At 32.6% G+C, this 20,550-nt stretch overlaps 3 protein-coding genes across 7 annotated transcripts; 1 reads left to right on the top strand and 2 right to left on the bottom strand.

Moving 5' to 3' along the window:
* Window positions 1-1,046: 1,046 nt before the first annotated feature.
* LOC107945103 (ubiquitin domain-containing protein DSK2a) lies at window positions 1,047-7,021 on the bottom strand. Of its 2 annotated transcripts, XM_016878955.2 has the most exons (8): window positions 6,441-7,021; window positions 4,772-5,536; window positions 3,764-3,975; window positions 3,572-3,685; window positions 3,279-3,337; window positions 1,850-1,878; window positions 1,577-1,666; window positions 1,047-1,486 (listed from the first exon to the last, which is right to left on the bottom strand). In XM_016878955.2, exons 1-8 carry the CDS (start codon window positions 6,682-6,684, stop codon window positions 1,338-1,340), a joined length of 1,662 nt encoding a protein of 553 aa, XP_016734444.1. In that variant the 5' UTR covers window positions 6,685-7,021; the 3' UTR covers window positions 1,047-1,337. The 2 variants fall into 2 exon arrangements, 1 of the variants encoding a protein (XP_016734444.1); XR_005922267.1 differs by lacking the exon at window positions 1,850-1,878 and having other exon boundaries at window positions 1,333-1,486.
* Window positions 7,022-16,068: 9,047 nt separating this feature from the next.
* Window positions 16,069-18,147, bottom strand: LOC107945101 (isocitrate dehydrogenase [NAD] regulatory subunit 1, mitochondrial). 2 transcript variants are annotated; one of them, XM_016878954.2, is made up of 4 exons: window positions 17,598-18,147; window positions 17,243-17,482; window positions 16,629-16,707; window positions 16,069-16,543 (listed from the first exon to the last, which is right to left on the bottom strand). In XM_016878954.2, exons 1-4 carry the CDS (start codon window positions 18,069-18,071, stop codon window positions 16,269-16,271), a joined length of 1,068 nt encoding a protein of 355 aa, XP_016734443.1. In that variant the 5' UTR covers window positions 18,072-18,147; the 3' UTR covers window positions 16,069-16,268. The 2 variants fall into 2 exon arrangements, with proteins under 2 accessions (XP_016734443.1, XP_016734442.1); XM_016878953.2 differs by having other exon boundaries at window positions 17,568-18,144.
* A 152-nt stretch (window positions 18,148-18,299) lies between these two features.
* LOC107945100 (uncharacterized) lies at window positions 18,300-20,408 on the top strand. Of its 3 annotated transcripts, XM_016878950.2 has the most exons (5): window positions 18,321-18,640; window positions 18,756-18,815; window positions 19,070-19,528; window positions 19,793-19,919; window positions 20,035-20,408. In XM_016878950.2, the coding sequence occupies exons 3-5, from the start codon at window positions 19,119-19,121 to the stop codon at window positions 20,146-20,148; spliced, it is 651 nt and encodes a 216-aa protein (XP_016734439.2). In that variant the 5' UTR covers window positions 18,321-18,640; window positions 18,756-18,815; window positions 19,070-19,118; the 3' UTR covers window positions 20,149-20,408. The 3 variants fall into 3 exon arrangements, with proteins under 3 accessions (XP_016734441.1, XP_016734439.2, XP_040964237.1); XM_016878952.2 differs by lacking the exon at window positions 18,756-18,815 and having other exon boundaries at window positions 18,300-18,682; XM_041108303.1 differs by lacking the exon at window positions 18,756-18,815.
* Window positions 20,409-20,550: the final 142 nt, after the last annotated feature.

The raw sequence follows: 20,550 nt of genomic DNA, 5'->3' as shown, positions 1-20,550 counted from the left end.
TCTTAATAAACAAAAGAACGGCGAATGATGTCAGAGTGAGCTTAGCTAAGTAAGATGCAACCCACAAGTATCCAATTACTATTTCACTGAATTAAAATCCTCCTAACCTTTCTGTCCTTTTTAATTGATATGTTTTTGCAGGATGGTGTGGTGGATGCTGGCATCATCAGCATGCAGCTATAAAATAAGAGAATGAAAATTTTCCAAGGCAAGTGTACGTATAAAATATATTATACAGAAAAAGTGCAAAGCATTTGTTTAAAGTAAACACCAACCGCCCATAAGAATATAAAAAAGAAATTGAGAATTCAATATGGGTTATTTATATAATTAATGGTGGACATTTAATATTCTTTCACCTAAAAACATCCATTCACCCTTATTCAAATCAATATCTACTCCAAAAAACCTAAAGGTTTTCATAATCCATCAAATTTCTCTCTGAATCAATAAGAAGATTGTGAGTTGATTATTTTAATTTGCTATAAAAGCTACAAATTAATGTGGTCCTCCCATATTAAACTGTTTTAGAGAGGATGTTTAGGTTAGGAGGGGTTAATCTCTATCTTCTAGATCCTAAGTCAATTAAATAGAGTTTTGCAAACAGATTAGCCAATGTCACTTTGCCTTAAAAGTCGATTTGCCGCATATATTCATGCTCTGCTGCCACCAAAAAGAAGAGGGGACCATCTTCCCACATATTCTAATCATGGAAGCCCTCGAATTGCCCTCGCGCACATGTGACTTCACCACATTGCTAATAATTCGGTTTATTGTCGGATCATAATCAATGTTGTCATTCCTTCTCAGAAAACAAAACATTAGTGATGAGTTAAGTGGAGGGGTAAGCGTAAAAAATGGTGGATGATTTGCATTGGGCAGCTCGTTTGATGGTGGTTATCTTGGCCTTACCCATCACGCTTACGACGCTTTCATTGAATGTAACCTGCAATGCATGGACACAGTTGAATAGCCAAATTCCTACTTAAATCATGTATTCGTAAAATTTCCATAAAATTGAAAAACAACCAAGGAAACAAGTCACATTGCCATGAGCATCCTTTTTAAGTTTAAAATTGGAAAGCAATAATCCAAAGTGTATGTACATAAGCAAGTGCGTGGGTGAAATATGGGATGATCCAAGTATTGCATAAGCCTATATCAACACGGTCTCGGGTATATCATCGTGTTTACTAACTTATTAAACACGCCCAAAAAAGGAATCAGCATGTATACCCCATAATCTGTGGTTTTGCTAAGGCACCAGGCCACTCATCTTACATGTCTTACATGAGAGCTCTTTGCTAAAAGTTTAAAAAGCATCAAGTTGTGATGAATTACTGCCCAGAATTTCCCAGGAGTCTCTCAACTGCAGCATGGACGTTTCCTGCAGTAGCACGAAGTGCTCTGATATTCTCTTGTGTATCATAGAAGCCCATTTCTTGGAGTTGTGATAATTGCGTGGCATACAGTTCTTCTGGGGGAACTGGGAAAACAATCAACATGAAATTAGTAGTGAACCACAAGAAAGCAAAGTCTTCGTATAATAGATGTGGAAAGATTAAAGAATGCTAACCATCAGGTTGGTTGGGAACACTGAGGCCGCCAGCACCTAGACCACCAAACATATTCATCAACAAATCCAGACTAGCAGTAGGGGGTGCTCCTGAAACCGCAATTAAACAAAATGTAAGTGCAAAATATAAAGATGATGAAAGAAGAGCTGCTAAAGGGAGGTGGAAAAGCAATTTAGAGTTCAATGTTAGCGCCCTTGACAGTTCCAAGTACTTTTGATGGGGCTCCTAGAGAATATTCATAACTATAGTTTGGACTGGTTTTTATTCCGTACCTGCAGTACCACTTGTCTGTGTTGAATCCCTGCAAGAAAAGTCAATTATGGTTTTAAAAAATAAGCAATGAATCATAAAGGCCCGTTTAATATCCATGAATATATTTAGAAAAATGTCAAGACTAATCAAATCTAGTTACAAATAATTATATAATACAGTTGTACATAGGCACAAAAAGATCTATGTTTGACAGATCTAAATTTTATCATGGTCGCATTTTCAGTTGCAGTTGCAGTCATGAATGTTTTTTCCCCAAATTTGCAGAATCTCTTACAGGAAATAATAAATGTTTTGAGAATAAATTTTATTTTTAATGATTTTTAAAGTGTTTATAACATCCTACAATATTGTATTTTTATGGAAAATACATATTCACAATCTTTCATCATTAAAAATCAAATCTACATTAAATTTTGTAAGTTTTATTTTATAATTGATTAATATCTTTATCACAAATTCCTTTTAATTATTATATAATAGATCACATTTTTAACTGCAAAACTTTAAATATTTTCTTTGAATTATACAAATTTCATCTGTAACTTATTTAGTTTATCCTTAATAAAGTTTTATACAGAAGTATCTATAAAATTTCCCAAAAATTTCTTCTAAGAATTTGTGTAAAAGAATACTTGGGTCTGGTCCATTCGAATGACCTGGCCATCACTCAAATGAAAACCCACCTCCCAAACAAATCTCACTCACCCACCCATAAGTTACAATTTCATTGACCCCGCCATGCCATTCTCTCTTCTTCAAAATCATCCAAAGTAAAAACACCCTAACCCAGTCTGAACAGTCGAAAGTGTCATGAAAGAAAAAGTAAAGTGACTTGATAGAACCTAAATGAGACATGTTCAAGCCAGGACAATCAAAGACTCTTATTGTTAAACAAAAGAGAGAAGATGGAAGTGTAGAGAGAGAACAACAACCAGAGGTTTGTTTCCTTTCTCTTGTTTGTTTAATTCCTTGTCCTTTTACTGTTTTACTTTTTCCTTTCCTTTCTCACATATGATCTCTAGTCCATACCTCCCGTCTCTCCCTGTCTCATCTCACTCTCTTTGTTTAACCAATGAATTCTTTCAAAAAGTAACGGGATTGTGGGAATAACAGGTTACAGCCACTATTTGCCATTAGACTGCTTTTCATGGGCAACTAATTGCATGTTACTGGCGTGAAATTATTTCACAACACTATTTAAGGTTTTATCGGTGGCAGATGGTGCTGCAACCACAAAATAGTGGCTGCAACACTGTGATGCCATCACTATTTGAAACCCTGATGTTTGATCAAGAAATCAGACATTAATTACCTCCAGAAAATTATTCTGATATTTGTGACAGAAGCATGCGCACTTGGACAACCTTAAAAGCATGAAGAGAAAAAGGCAATTGAGATTTTAGTCACCAGTGAGGTACTATCACTTACTGGGATGTTTGCTGTCGATTGAGCTGAGACATAAGAGACTGCTGTAAAGATAGCATTTGCTGCAAGAAATAAAAGAAGAAAACTAGGTAAAGTAGAACATAGGTGACTTTTTTGTCAAAACATTCCTTAAAAAATATCAAATAATCTGATATTACCCAGTGGGATAGCATTAACTTCCCAATAAGACCATATCAGCTAGGATCCCATATAAACGAAAGAAAGATACAAAACCATAAAGTCACATAAGCATTTTAAGAGAACTCAGAGATGTATATATATGGAGAAGAATATACCTGCATTGTATCAGGGGAAAACATCTGACGAAGTACTTCTGGGTTTTGCATCATTTCTCTCAATTGAGGATTCAAATCAAACATTTCACGAAGTTGGGGGTTGAGGTTCATAATCTAAAAAGTAGAAACGGATTATTAACATATGGAAATCAGCAAATAAAAATTCCTTGACAGAAGTGATTCTTCAATTACCTGATTCATATATTGGGGATTAGACATTATGCTCTGCATCATCTGTGATATAGCTGGATTTTGCAACAATTGAGTCATCTGAGAAGCATCTGGCATTCCATTCAACATGGGTGGCATATCTGGAAGCCCGAGGCCTCCCAGACCACCAATACCTGGTGTCCTAGCATCCCCAGCAGGATTTGACCTCGCAGTAGTATTGGTCTGGGTTACACCTGACAATTTGCAGCATGCAGCATTTCATCAGGAAATCTGGATTTAAAACAAATACACAACAGTAGTAAATTGCATTTAAAGAAAACAAAAGATTTAGATATTCTAGTTCACTCTATTAGTTTTCATGCCACAACTGTGGTAAGACATTATTTTTTCTTTTGCTAAATATAAATGAATCCCATATGTTGGAAAACACCAAAACATAAGATATAATAAATTCATAATCATGCAACAGTAAACATGGACAACAAGCTACGATTAGGTGAGTCTCAAACAATCATTCATCCGACAAGTGCACAAACCTAGTATAACATTCCATTTTGAACATTTAAGATATTCTAGTTTCACGGAGCAACTGTAGTAAAATATTCTAGGTCACATCACTTTAGCTTACTGTGCAAACTTTTCTATGTGTGAAAGAACCCCACTCATATTGCAAACTGTCAAAAGAAAAGGTTATATAATTCATAATCATGAAAAATTAAACATTGCAACAATATATACTTGGAGAATCTAAATCAAATCATTCAACCCACAATAATATGAACTTAATTTAAAGGTTTATTTGTCCATTGATCAAGTAGATATAACAAAATTACTTAGACCATCAGCTTTCAGCATCATTCTTTTTTCCAGCAAACACAATTGTGTTCTTATTAATCAGGAACATTCTGGATTCAAGGAGCCTACCTTTCTTATCTGCAATAGGACTAGCATGCACACAATTAAAAAAATATGCATGTTTTACCAAAGAGTATGGCTAGACAGAAAAAAATGTATTAATGAAGTTCCCACCTCTAACAGTGTTGTTCCAAGGGTTAGGAAGAGGATTTGTGTTTGGGGAAGTTTGTCCTTGAATGCTTTCAGAACCAGTTACAGAAATGTTACTAGGTGAATCCCTAGCTTGAGAACCGCCTTGATTGCCCAAAAGAGCTGCGAATGGGTTTGAACCTGGAGAATTTCCATTATTTCCAGCCATAGTTGTAGCATTCAAAAATGGCTCCTGAACATTTTCATACATACGCCTAAGCATGTTAAATCCCTCAGGAGAGGATTCAATATTACTCATAGCCCTGTCAGTGTTTCGCATCATTTCACGCATGAGTTCAGGATTCCTAGCAGCTTCCAAAGTCTGTCGCAGAATGCTAGGATCATTAAGTATATGCCCAAGCTCTGGATTCCGGTCAATAATCTCACGCATTTGGGGATTGCTCATAATCAAAGTGCGCATTAACTCTGGGTTATTCACCAAACTTTGAATAGCAGGTGTATTCATTATTTCCCTCATCATGTTGGGATTTTGAGTTAGTTGTTGCTGTTCTTGTTCAAATTCAGGAAGTCCTGATCCAAACAAACCAAAACTACCTCCATTACCACCAAGCGGATTAAGTCCAGGGAAAATTGATGCTCCCAGACCAGCACCCTCATTAGAACCAACACCACGTGTGACCCCTGGTGTAGCATTTGGAGTTCCAACATTTGTAGTAGCAACAGGAGGAGGGGCCGATGAAGATGGGGCAAAACTACGGACCATATGAATAGTATGATCAGCTTGCAAACCTTCAATAAATGTGAAGAAAGTAAAATGATCAAGTGATCATTAAGTACTAGTGCATAAATTAAGCACGTATTACAAAGATACTTTAACCCTCCCCTGAAGTAGATTTATCTTCAAAAGTAAGCATTACATGCACAACATATATAACTGTAAGCCTTAAGGTATCATAATATTGATTACTGAGCTACTGAAACATATTACATTGCATCATCAAGTTTTCAAAGTTGTTTAAACTGATCAAGGTGTTCAGATTGGCACTCATAATGTCTGTGTTGTATGCATGTACTGAACAACCATTAGTCAATCATTAAGACAATGGTGGATGAACAGAAAGAGTTGGGCAGTAAGTGCTACATACATGTGAGATAAATTGCTTGGCTAAAAGAAGCAAAGGTTTAGCAAAGCACATGTATGGCACAATCTTCATCAGCCATCAAAGAGTTCCTCATGTCAAATTATTAATAGCTTTCCAAGCTTCATCAAAAATGAAGCATTTTCTCCATAACTCATTAACCATATAAAACTATATCATCAGTCCCCAAATGACTCCCAATTAGAGGTAGTAGTGATGCCTCCCAATTTATTTTCTTCTAAATACATGGATATAGCTAACCAACAAAAAGATTTGAGATCATGAAACAATCCTCAGTGAATCCTATTTAGACAATCAAATACACGGCCATCTAAACGAGCTCAATATCATTAAAAACAGCTCAACAAAATCAATATTAACCTATTTTCCTGAACTTGCTTAATACTATCGAAACTTATATAATTCAGTAACCTGTTTTTACAGAAATTGAACCGTTTCCAATTACTTTTCCGTGTTTTCGTCAAATGGGAAACACCAAAAATTGAAAACGACTCTCTTTTTTTTTAAATATTCCAATGGCAATTAAAACTTACCGTAACTTTGAAGGGTTTGGTCGTCTTTTAAGATTCGGCCTTTATAAATCAATCGTTGCTGATCAGCTGGGATATCGCAACTCTGAGCTAAAACAACTTTGAAAGATCCTATGGTTGATTCGAGTTTGGTCCTAACCGTAAATTTTGAACCATTAGAGCATCGGATATTAACCATCACTCCCTCTTCTTCTCCTCCTCCATTGTCACCGAGTCTTGACTCACTCGAATCGCCATCCCCACCCATAATCTGACTCTCTCAGATCGATCAAAACCCTAACCCCCAGAAATTAGACAAATACGAAAAACAATTTCCTTTCCCTTGCCTTTGGTATGATAAGTTTGTATTTCCTTTTCCTTTTTATTTTATTTAGGGAGTGAAAGTATTTTCTTTAAAAAAAATTCTGAAAAATAAAAGAATTGGATGAAATTATAATAATAAAAAATCGTGAAAAAGAGAAGAGAAGAGAAAAGGATTTCTTTTTGTTGTTTTGGAGAAAAATGGGGATTTTCTAAATTCTAACAGAACAAAGCCTTGCCTTTGTGAAACAAACAAAGGGGAGAGAGAAAGGAGTGGAAAATAAAATCCGGATTTCTTTCCTTTTTCCTTTTTATTTAAAAACAAAGGATTTGGCATATCAACCAATAGGGCTATGCCATGTGTATAGCCAGAAAATGGAAGGGCTTTTATTTTGGTCTTGAAAATGGGCTCAGGGTTGGCATGCATTTTGTCCAGCCCTATATATTTATTGCCCACTTATATCTAGTCAATCGTAGGCTACCACGTGTTAGTCGACGATGTTATTCTAATATTGTTATTCGAAAATTTTTAAAAATTATTTTTAAAATTACACAAAAATCTAATAATAAAAAAATCCAAAAAATGTTTCAAAAACTAAAAATATATATACTAAATTTATTTTAAAATAGAAAAAATTTATAAAATTACAAAAAAATATATAAAAAATCTAAAATTTAGAAAAATATTAGAAATTTTAATTTTTTTTTAAATTTTATTAATCACATCTACCTAAAACTTGAACATGAGATCATTGCCTCTTGGAAGGATATTACCTACATTAATTGTTTTATAATTCAATCCATCGGAATTGATAATCGATAGAAATAAAATTATTTTTAATTATTTAAATAATTTTAAAAAATTATCCAAATTTATCACCTAAAAAATCTACCAATGATCAATTCCGATGGATTGAATTATAAAATATTTATTGTTGGCGGTATCCTTTCAAGAGACAATGATTTCATGTTTAAACTTTAGTACATGTGATTTATAAATTTTTTAAAATATTAAATTTTCTAATTTTTAAAAAAATAGTAAATTTTAATAATTTTTTGTTTATAATAATTTTAGTAATTTTTTAAAAATATTTTTTTTCACTTCTAAAGTTCTTTTTCAAATGATGGCATCGTAATGATGTCATTGCATGACACATGGAAACATATTATTGGCTCGATATCCCAATGGCTTTATTTTAACGTCCAAAGGTCTAAACCGAAAATGTCTGATAACATTAGGGGCTAAACTAGACCAAAAAAAAACTTTAAAGACCAAAGTGGGAAAGTGATATACTTCATAAACTAAAATATAATTAAGCCTTCTTCTTTTCTTTTTCTTTTCTTTTTTTATTAACGAAATCAAGAGGTTTTTATCTAAGCATTTTCAAATGAAAGGTCTCGGGGACGCCTCTTTTGTTTTAGGAATTCAGATACATCGAGACCAATCTCGAGATATTCTTGGATTATCACAAAGAGTTATATCGATAAAGTATTCAAAAGGTTTGGCATGCAAGGTTGTAGATCAGGTGACACCCCAGTTGCTAAAAAGGACAAATTTAGTCTTACTCAATGCCTTAAAAAATAACCTTGAAATGCAAAAGATTCCGTATGCATCAGCTGTTGGGAGTCAAATGTATGCTCAAGTATGTACATGTCTAAATATTACGTACATTGTTAGGATGTTAGGCATATATTTAAGTAACCCTAGTATGGACATTTGGATATCAACTAAGAGAGTTATGAGGTATCTTTAAAGAACAAAAAATTACATGCTCACTTATAAGAGATTATATCATTTGGAAGTCGTAGGGTATTCAGATTCTGATTTCTTTGGGTGCCAAGATAGTAGGAAATCTACATCATGCTATATTTACCTGTTAGCTAAATGAGCTATATCCTAGAAAACTGTCAAACAGACACTTGTAGCTTCTTCCACTATAGCAACAAAGTTTGTAGCATGCTATGAGGCATCAAACCATGGAATATGGTTGCAAAACTTTGTTACTGGGCTGCACATTTTGGAGAATGTAGAAAGACCACTCAAATTATTTTGTGATAATAAATCAGCGGTGTTGTATTCCAACAACAACAGGAGCTCATTTAAGTCAAAGCATGTTGACATAAATTTCCTAGTTATGAAAGACAATGCAAAATGGAGAAATATCCACATAGCACATTGGACAAAAAGCACATTAGGACAAACTCCATGATAGTGGATTGGCTCACAAAAGGTTTACCACCCAAGGTCTTTCATGAACACACTGCTCATATGGGTGTTATATTATTTGAGGACATCATGGTTTAGCGGGAGTTTATATTTTATTTGCTTTATGTTTTTTTTCAAACATTTATGTATTTGGTTATTTTCTGATCAGAAATGAAGTATTCAGTTTATTCACTCTGTTTGATACTGACCTCACTTAAGTTTAATGAGGACCAATTGGAAATAGGCAGGTTTGGTTCACATTGCATTTAATTTCCATGCTACACATACATACTTGATCTATGTCATTTGATTATGTTAATATACGTGATCAGGGTTAGATTTAATTATGATATATGTAACGAAAGTCGTCTTGGTTCTATGTTAACATGATGAATGAACGAGATTGTTCGAAATACCTTTTGGATATGATAATAAAGTTTTGAGCTCATAAGATTATATAATGACATGTAATTATAGAGTAATTAATATATATGTGGTCCAAGTAGGAGATTGTTTGAAAATATGAACATCACATATATAATAATAGTAATTAAATATTATTTACTATCATAAAAAATTAGCTCATTTTAGTTACTAAATGAAGTATGGGCCAAATATGCGTAGATACTCTAGGAACTAATTTCTAATTAATGATGGGTTGATTAGAAATTAAGGTTAATGTGCAAAAGTTATATATTAGGGTTATGGTCCCCAAATTACACATACATAACTTTTCTAATATCCCATCTTTAGAAAAGAGAAAGTCACTTTCTTTGAATTACTTGTGTGCTAATTTAGAAGATCAAAACCATAAGATTGAAGATTCCAAGAAATCAATGGATTCATGCATGCTTCCACATTTAATTTTGTTCTTAATGATTTTCCATGACAAATCCTGATTTATTGAGTTTTGTATAAAAATTTTACGATTCAAAAACAAGCACTACATAGTTAAACTGTATTCAAAGCTTACCATGTGAATGGTAAGGAAACATAAAAGCTAAAGTTAAAACTCATCACATAAATTGTGCAATAATTAAAACTAAAGCAATTTCACTAAAGTTTCATAGTGTACATAAGAGTCTTAATGTTTAAAAGATGAACTTTGTGTACAAAAGAAGTTTACAAAGTCTTTAAAGCTAAACAAAGAGTAAATAGATAGCAATAGTAGCAAATAGCATAGTTAAAACATTCCAAGACTCACTTAGAATACAAAGAGAGAAAATATTATTAAATGTCATTTAGAGTTTTGAAAGATATATCAAATAGAACTTAGTATAAAGACTTAAATAAATGGAAAGAAATATGATCTTGGCTTTAGAGTATGCATAGATAGTTTAATAGATTAAAGCATAGCTTCCTCAATAAATAATGCTAAAAGATAGCAAAGAAGATCTTAGATGCTACTTGAAAACGAGTAGTTATGTCCTAAAACAATGTTGATAGAACTATAATAAAGAAGCTAAAAGAGTTCAAAGAATAGCCATTTAAAAAAAAATGTTTGAAAGATGACTCATAACTTAAACATATGAAATGTGTTTAAATTGCCTTTAATAGTTTTAAAGCATATTACCTGTTATGTTAGAGCTTGTGTGAGCACTCCTAAGTTTTAAGGAAAGCTTAGTGTGTGGAATTTGTGTTTCTGTATGTAGGAAGTTGACTTCACCAAGGTGGAGGAGCTAAACAATGAGTTGCATTAGAACGAAAAAGAAAATCCTACCTTTTGAATGTATACATTGATATGGTAGTGATACTCTTAGTACATGTTTTGAGTTGTAAAGAAGGCCATAAAGGCCATTATGGTTATGTTTGTATCCTAACGTCTAACTTGTAAATTTGGTGTGTCGTATGCTATGATTACATGTAGAGTTCTTTGTTGGTTGAAGGCAATTAACCTACCCTTGAATGTTCTTTAAAAAGGAAATGGTATATGGGTATATTAATGCCTAACAAACAAGGCAAGTTTCATTCTTTAAGGGGTGAGCATTCGATTGAATTGAGTCGAATCAAGTGAAAAATTTTCGAGTTAATCAAGCTGACAAGTCCTATTTTATCATCCTAACTCGATTTAAAAATTTTTCAAATCGAGTCGAATCAAATAGAATCGAGCGAAATTATTCGAGTTCAAGTAAAAAATTAAACATGTCAAATTAAAATCTTGTTACACTAGAACTAATTCTATGTTAGAGCACATAAATTTGAAATCATATGTATTTGAAAACTTTTTCAAAGCAAAATAATTAAAAAATACTTTAGTATATGATAAACTTGAATCATTAATTAACTTATTTAGGTCCAAACTTATAATTGTAGAAAATTTTTAATTTTTTAACTTTCTTTTTATATATTTTTTAGATATTTTTTTAAATTTATATAATTTTTTAAAAAATATAAATTTTAGAATTTTTATAAATATTTTGAATTTTAAAAATTATTTGGAATTATTTTATATTTTTTGTTGAGAGAGACCAATTTACTCATTTTCAAACTTAATAGGGACCAAAAAGGTATTTATACCAATCTGTTATTCGAATTATTCGAGTTATTTGAATTGCAAAATTCAATTCGATTCGAACTCAAATTATTTATTCAAGTTGACTCGAATAATTTGAAAACTCAAATAACTCGATTCGATTAACTTAAAATTTAAATTTCTTTTCAATTTTTTGGAATCAAATCAAATTTTATTCACGATCCTTTTAACATGTAAAACATTGAAGTGTTACCTTAATTGTTTGGAACAAATTACAAGTATGTGTTTCTTGTAAGCCAAGGAACCATGGAATAGTTTTACTTTGGTGTTATTATACAACCAAATTATGACGTGTATTTAGGATCTTAGGATCTGAGCCCAAGTATACTAACACCAAAGTCATTGTCGACTTAGGTTTGGGGTATTACACTAAAACTAGTTTAAGTCTTATTCATGGTTTTCCCTTAAATTATTTTATTTATAAATTATTATTTTAATAAATAAAGTTCATATCAGAAAAAGTGAAAAACGAGTATTCATTTATTTATAAATATTTTTCTAATTTTGTATGTATTTTTTAAAAATATTATATATTTTTATAGAAAAATGAATTTTTAAATATTTTTATTTTTAAATTTCACATTGTTATTAGTGAATTTTAAGAATCAAGACAAAATTTATTGAATTTTTCAAAATTTAGACCAAATTGATAGAATTTGTAAATATTTGATCTAAATTTATTATTATGTCAACAAAAAAGAGACTTATGCATTCTATTAATATTTTAATGGAGGGATAACCAAAATATGAAATGATGACAATGTTAGTAACTAAAATAGATTTTTTTAAAAAAAATTTAGATTACCAAAATAGAAATACGCTAATAGTTGGGTGAATACTAGTAGAGGTGCTCATGGGCCGGGCGGGCCGGCCCGGCCCAAAATATGGGATGGTTTGGGTAAAAATATAGGCTCGAAATATGAGTTTGGATAAAAAAATGAGGCCCGTTTAGAAAACGGGCCAGGCCTCGAGCACCACTTTTTTGGCCCAGGCCCGACCCTGCCCAATATAATAAATATATTTATTTTTTTAATTTTAAAATATTTTTTACATACTTTTTAATTTTTTTTAATTTTAAAATACTTTTTTTAATTTTTTTAATTTTAAAATATTTTTAAAATACTTTTTTTATTTTTTTAAATTTTTAAAATAAAAATGGGCCGGGCCGGGCCGGGCCCGGGCTTATAATTTTTTCTCGGGCCGGGTTTGAGCAAAATCTTAGGCTCGTATTTCAGGCTGGGCCGGGCCCGGGCCTAGGACCTGGGCCAAAATTTTTTATGGGCCCGGCCCGGCCCATGAGCACCTCTAAATACTAGTATAGTTTATTCTAAATAATATCTTGTAATTGTTCTTATGTGTATGTAAGGTTTAGATTATCTAACAAGTAAATCTTAATTTATTTTTTATTTAAAAATTATTATGATAATACATCTTAATTTACTTTTACACAGTTTATTTATTAGTTTTTTTTCAAGAAACATGTTAATTTTGTTTATATTTTACAATAAATAAACCTTTTATTTATTTAAAATTTTAGTATTTATAGATTTTTTTGAAATACCCATTTAATTAATTTTAAAATTTTAATTACTATCAAATGGTTATATTAAATTTTTTAAAATTATAAATACAAGTGCTAGGGGAGATAGTCTAATCCTACTTAAATTCCTAAAAGATAAATACATTTAATTGAAGATAAATAAAGATAAAATAAAATCTTAAAAATAATCCTTAATAATTATCTCAATATTAATTACCTTAATATAATTAAAATAGAGTTTAATAGAATAAAATATCTTCTTTTTGCATTTCAACCCTTGTGTCCTCCATCTTGCACTTTTGGCACCAACTTTTCCTTGTGCCGCACATTAGCTCATTTTATCTCTAAATTCACGTTTTTGGCTCTTAATTTTGCTTTTGCCTCAAATTTAGTCCCTATGAGATAAAAGATCATAAATAGCTCAAATTAACAGGATCATACTCAGAATAAATACATAATTAATACATAAAAATACGTTATTCTAGAGTGTTATCAACAAGTTAGAGTTTTAGTTTACAATTAATTTGGATCTCCTACTATGTAAGGTTGATTTTTTGTATTAAGATTATAAAATTTTTATAGTTTTAGTTTTTGTTTAAATTAATTAAAGATTTGAAAAAAATAATGATATTTGAAAAAATATATAAATTTACTTTAATCAAAGTTATTAAATGTGTCTTTACTTAAAAATATATTTTAACAATTTTAATATTTTCGACATTAAAAGTTAATTTTTAAAAATATACTTTTATATTTGTGTCAATTTATTTTATAGTTTGTATTTACTATAATTCATTTAACTTATAATTAGCTTATATTTTTGGGGAAGCATCGATTGATGGGCCGGGTCATGTTGTTAACATCTTAATGGAACAAATTAATTTTGCGAAGTCCCTGATCTATTTTAGTGCTAACGTAAGCCATGAGATGCGAGCTGCCATGGAAGGTATTTTCGGGGTGCGTAGTACCTCAGATCTCGTGAAGACCGATTTTTGGAGCGTATTGGAAGCTGGCTTAACAGATGTCTGTTGCAGGTGGTAAGGTAAGCTATTCCCATTTACCCTATGTCTTCTTCTTTTTTTCGGAGTTCTTTTTGTAAAGAGTTGGAGGCCTTGTTACGTCGTTATTGGTGGGGTAAGGCTAATTTTAGGAAGGGGATTCATTGGTGCTCCTGGGAGGGATTGTGTGACTTAAAGGAAGTTGGCGGTTTGGGCTTTAGGTGACTGTCGAAGCTTAACATTGCATTGCTTGCCAAACAAAGGTGGCGCTTGATGAATTGTCCGAATTTGTTAGTTGCTCGAGTACTCAAGGAAAAATTCTATTCGACTACTGATTTTATAGAGTCAGGATTAGGAAATCAACCTTCTTTTCTGTGGCGTAGCATTTGGGCTGATAAGGGTTTGTTGCGAATGGGTTGTGGATGGCAAATGGGAAATGGATCCTCAATCTCTATTTGGGACGATGCATGGCTCCCGGGTGAGATACCCTGCAAAATTCAGTCTGAGCGGTTTAGTGGGTTTGAGAAAGTTGTTGATCTAATTGGTGCTAATAGTGGTGAATGGAATGTGGAGCTATTACGGGGGTTATTTTCTGACCAGGAAGTGCGGAAAATTATGACTATTCCTTTGGCCTCTCGCGCATTGGAGGATCGTTGGTGGTTCCCTGAGGAGGGCGGAGAGTACACAATTCGGCGTGGTTATCGACTTCTGCTCCTAGGATTCCCCAACTCGGATGACGACAGATACAATAATGTAGGGCAAGATATTAGGAGATGTTACAGACAACCGTGGGCGGCTAATGTGCCGGAAAAAATGAAAGATTAAATGTTGGCGTTATATGCATAACTATATCCCTACGAAAGTAAATTTGTTTCAGCGCCGCATTAGTTTTATAGCCAAATTGTAATTAGGAAATTTTTTATTCCTACCAAATATAGTCTAATATTTTTATTATATAATGAGGGTGTTGGATATATTAGCAAAATATGGAATTTTTCTTTTTCCAAATTTGTTGCTATACATTCTTATAAGGAATTTATCTTAAATTATTTTTTAAAATATATTCAACAGTTACACATTACAGATTATTATTGTGACATATGCCAAATAATAAGCTATGCCACATAGAATAGTTTTTTTTGATAATGTGTATATATATATATAATATTTTGTTAATAAATAAACTTTTTATTAATTGTTATAAACATGTAATTAATGAAATTTTTATTTTTTATATGTAGGGTTTTTTTATGGTGATATGGATTTTAATATATTAAGTTAGACAAACCATTGAAAATTTTCATTTCATTGGAAAATAAAATTTCAAATTTAATGCTTTAAATATGTTTTATAATCCTAATAAATTTTCACTTATTTTAAATTTTCAATAAAAAAAAAAGTTGAATAGAATTAGTAGGTAACTAGCTATTTTTAACTTAATGTTGAAATTTAAGTTGATTTTGTTTTTAGGAAAAAAACTACATTTAAAATAAGTTACTTTTTAATTTTTAAAATAAATGAAATATTCAAATTGGTATATTTAATATTAAAATTATTCAAATAATATAAAACATTATGTTAATAAAATTAGAATTATGAATTAATCAATTTTTAAAGTTGAAGATATTTTATTATTAAACAACATAAATATAAATAAATAATTTTTACTAACATAACAAAAAAAATCCAACATTTATAAAATTTTATACTGGAATTTTTATACATAAATTTTTAACACTTAATTTTTTTAGTTTATCAAATCACAAATTAATTATCTTATGATTCTCTACAAATTTAAATAAATAAAATTTTTTATGCAAGCACTAAACTAGTACAAAAAATATTACATTTTTTAAAATCTTTACAATATTTAAGTATTTTATTGAGTTGATGTCTCGTGAAAAGTACTAAAAATTCATTATTTTTATAAATAAAAAATATTATTTTGTCTATATATATATTTTTATAAAAATACATGTGCTAAAACCTCACCCCTAGAAGAGGCCCTCAAAATGGCTTCATATAAATAGAAATGAAAAAAACAAGTGTACAAGTAGAAAACCAGATTCTTATTTCACCTAATGCCAAAGTTTTACAATCGAAGAAACTTATTCAACACTCAATTTTCATTACAAATTGATTTTTGGATAAAAAAGAATATAATGCTGGAAATCTAAGAATAGCAAATAGAAAATGAGAAAAGCAACAAAATTTAAGACTTGAGGGAGAACCCAACCTTACCTTCCCCAAGTAATCACTCAATCTTAGCAATGACAGCATCAACAACTTGTTGTGTGGTGCTATCTCCACCAAGGTCTTTAGTCCTGTACTTTCCCTCTAAGATTACATTTTTCACCGCTTCCTCAAGTCGATTAGCAAATGCTGGAAACTGGAGATGCCTCAACATCATGGCAGAAGACAGAAGCAAAGCCAATGGATTTGCCGTTTTTTGCTCCACCATCTTTTTTTTTCCCACATTCCCTGCTGAAGCACCTTGCTCAAATACAGCATGTTCAGCTCCTACATTGCCTATAAATTCCCACAGGATAACTTATATCAATTTAAGTAAACAATATTAATATGAATCCAGATCACAATATTAAGTTATTGATACCTCCAGGCATGACACCAGTACCTCCAGCAATGCCGGCGGCTGTATTTGCCACTAAATTTCCATAAAGATTAGGAGTAATCTAATAATGACACAAAAGAAATTCAGAAAGTGAAAATTTGTCAGAAGGTTAAAGCACCTAAGTTGCAAAAGTGGCTGAAAAAGCCTATGTTACTATCCCATGTCAAGAAATTTTGGAATTTATCATTATTTTTACGTTGAACTAGTTTTAAGAGTCCTTGGGTATATCACAAGAATGTAGGTAAAACATCATGATGCTAGGTAATCTCGCACTCGGAAAGACCTTTCAAAGGATCATTTTCCTCTAAATATCTTAAAAGATTTTCCAAGTGTCATATATACCACGTTACCCATACGACTACTACTACTACAGGTGTACTCAAATTCTAAGTGTTTCAATAATTCTAGAATAATGTGTTAGACATATATTTTGGATATTGGTACTTAAAACAAAACAATGAGTCCCTCAATGGATACTGCAGGAGAAAGTTCAATACAGCAACGGGTAATTACATATACAGTAGCATACAATGCATAAACATCATTACTTACCAAGATGGACTATGACAAGAATCAAAATTAAAGAACTCACATACCATCACATCAAATTGTTCTGGTTTTGAAACAAGTTGCATGCAACAGTTGTCAACGATGATTTCGTCATACTTGATAGTTGGATATCTAGCTGCAACTTCCCGGCAAGACTCTAAAAACAGGCCATCAGCCAGTTTCATGATGTTGGCCTTATGAACAGCGGTAACCTTTTTTCGATTGTTTAAATAAGCATATTCAAATGCATATTTTGCAATCCGCTCTGAACAAAACTTGGTTATCACCTGATCCACAAAAACAGATAAAACAAATTACCCAATTAAGAAAATGTTTAGATTTTTTTAATAAAAGAACACAACTTAAATTGACCTTAAGGCTCTCAACCACGCCAGGCACCACCTCGTGTTCGAGACCCGAGTATTCCCCTTCGGTGTTCTCCCTGATTACTACGATATCCACGTTTTCATGTCTGGTTGGCAATCCTGGTAAATTACAACAATCCACCAATGAAGCGTACAAATCCAATTCTCTTCTTAAATGAAGGTTCAGCGAGCTAACTCCACCCCCCTTGGGTGTTCTCAACCCTCCTTTAAGGCAAACTTTGTTCTTCCTTATGGAATCTATGACTTCCTGCGGTATCTGCTTCATGTCGCCGTGAACTTGGTACTTCTCGAAGTAAACCGGTGCGTGCATTGCTTCCATCACTTGTTCCACCGCGTTGGTCACCAATGGACCGATTCCGTCCCCTGGGATTAGGGTTACGGGTCTCGGGGATCCGTCTCCGGGACGAGGCATATAGGTGACGGCTCGAGTTTGGGTTTTGTAGGGAACAAGGGTTCTCAGAAGAGAGAGGGATGTACGTGAGGCGGACATTCTGGAATGATTCGAAGGTGTATGAATGATAATAATATTTGTAAGTTATTGGCGATCGTTTTCAAGGTTGGAGAGATAGTGTAGGCAGTCTGTTACAACTTACAAGTTTTATTATTAAGTTTGGGCTGTGTAGTTTTGGCCCACCATTGGGCCTCCATCTCATGTAATCTTAATTTATCAAACTTAGCAAATTAAAGTAAATATTGACATCTCATGCAATCTTACACTATGTTTGGTTGGGTGTATTGGCAATCGGTGGCCCCACCTAATCCCCTCATTCCTATGTTTGGTTCATGGTATTGCTAATACCATTGTAATACATTACTGACCTAATCGGTGAAATTCACCGATTTGTAATCCGTCTCTTTTGCCCAGATTAGGCGCCGCTTCAGTTTAGCATCCCTGTTTTACCCTCCCATAGGCTTCCCCTTTGTTTCTCTTCTGTTCCTTCTAGCCTCTGCCGATTTTCTCCCTCTGTTTCTTATCTTTTCTTTTCTGCCGATTTGTTCTCTCTGTTTATTTTCTTTTCTGCCGATTTGCTCCCTCTGTTTCCCCTTTTCTGATTACAGGTTCTTTTTCATCGTACTGTGCCTCGATTTGCTCATTTACAGGTTAGTTTTACATAGTTATTTTGTTTGTATTACATGTCCGATTGAAATGTCATTATGTGATGACCACTCGCAGATGTTATTGCATCCTTTCGAGGCTTCCATTCTTTGAATTGCACTTTGGTGTTCTGAATAGGTGTGTTTTATTACACATCAGATACAACAAATGATAAAGAGGGTCACTTACAGACCTGTTAACTTATTATTGTTGTTGTTAACTTATTATTTGCTTTAACACACGAAAAATTGTTTTAAATTCATGCTTTGATGGAGATAGTCTCTCTTGATAAGGTTTTTGGATGAAATCTCGAGGGTTTGATGCTAGCAACATGGTTTTAGTTCGTTCCACTGGTTTCATGACTTCTTTTTCATCTTAAAATTTTCATGCAGCATCTTTGATGAAGAAAGGTTGGAACTGTTAACAAAAAGTATTGGTGATATGGATTTGGAATTATCGGAGAGTTACAGCAATGAAGCAACTATAGATGATGTGTTAACAGATCAAGTAGCTCTGGAGGACATGCGGAACACAATGACCGAACCCTCTGAGATAAGTTCAGGAGATTCTAAACTTGGAGGTAATGATGATGGGAATGGCTTGGAGCATCAAATGCTTGAGAGTGACTTTGACTCAAACAAAGCTGTTAATCATGATACTGTTGTTCCAGTTGACCTGGAAACTGAGTCGTTTAAAAGAGGAAAAGAATCCAGTGGTGCGAATCCTGAAGATTGTGATACTGATGTTGATGATTTCACAACAAATAAGCAAGCAGCAGAAAGACATTTGCCAAATGCTGTTTTGCCATTTCTACGCTATTATCAGTATGAAAGTTCTGAATCTTCCTGCAGGTATAACTTTTGCAGTGCTCCTATTTGTTTAACTGGTTGTTCATTTCTATGAATGTTTATATGTGAATAAGTTTTATATTGTTTTTGCTGAAGTATGCTTTGGGTCGTTTACATTTAGGAGTCTTATCTTTTGGCTATTCTTTTAATAGTTCGGAAAGTAACACATTCATGCTATCTGTTGTTTTCTACATCTGCAACTTTGCAAATGAGTTAGGTGACTTGGTCCTCATTATCTGATTTATTATGGTATTTATGTGTCTTCAGTTTTCAAGGTTCCCCTTGTGACGACAGGAATTTGAGGAGTGATGTTGATGATACAGAAACAGAAGAGGCTTCTATTTCTGGCCAGGAAGATTCCAGTGATCACCTTGATATACTTGAATGGGCTAAGGTTTGAACGGGCAACGCTTCAAGTTAATTTAAGCTTTTAACCTTACCCTTATGGTATGCCACACTTTGTTTTGCCCCCTGATATCTTAGAAATTGTGGTTCCCTCCAATTTCCAGGCAAACAATCATGGATCATTGCAGATACTATGTGAATACTATCGGTTACCTTGTCCAGAAAGGGGTTCAAAACTTAGGTTTCATCCTTCATCCACTGGAATATCAGAGGCCTGATGAAAAAGTTTTGCATATTGCTGGCTCAACCATTGATTTGAGATCTTGCAGTTTTAGGTTTTCCTCCTAGTTGATTTTGATGTCATGTAAATCATGGACTTTAGTGTTGTGAAATTTTAACAACATAACATAATTTTCTTTTACACTTTCTCGAGTGGGTCTATATCCAGTGGTGAAATGGTGGCACTGTATTGATATATCTAAAATTGTTTCTCTTGAAGTGCAACCATGATTTTAATCGTAACATTTGTTAGACTTGACCTGATGTTTTAAGCCTTGTTTTTTTTTTATTACCAAATACCATATATCTCGTTTTTGTGTTTGTGTATGTGAATTGACTTGCTTGGTCTTGTATGGACTGTTGAGAGTTTCACTGAATTGATTTTTCTTATCCCGCAGGTG

The sequence above is a fragment of the Gossypium hirsutum genome, chromosome D12 (assembly GCF_007990345.1).
Source record: "Gossypium hirsutum isolate 1008001.06 chromosome D12, Gossypium_hirsutum_v2.1, whole genome shotgun sequence".
In the NCBI taxonomy this organism is placed as follows: domain Eukaryota; kingdom Viridiplantae; phylum Streptophyta; class Magnoliopsida; order Malvales; family Malvaceae; genus Gossypium; species Gossypium hirsutum.
The sequence above is the reverse complement of the archived record's forward strand: the minus strand, read 5'-3'. Positions and strand labels throughout refer to the sequence as shown.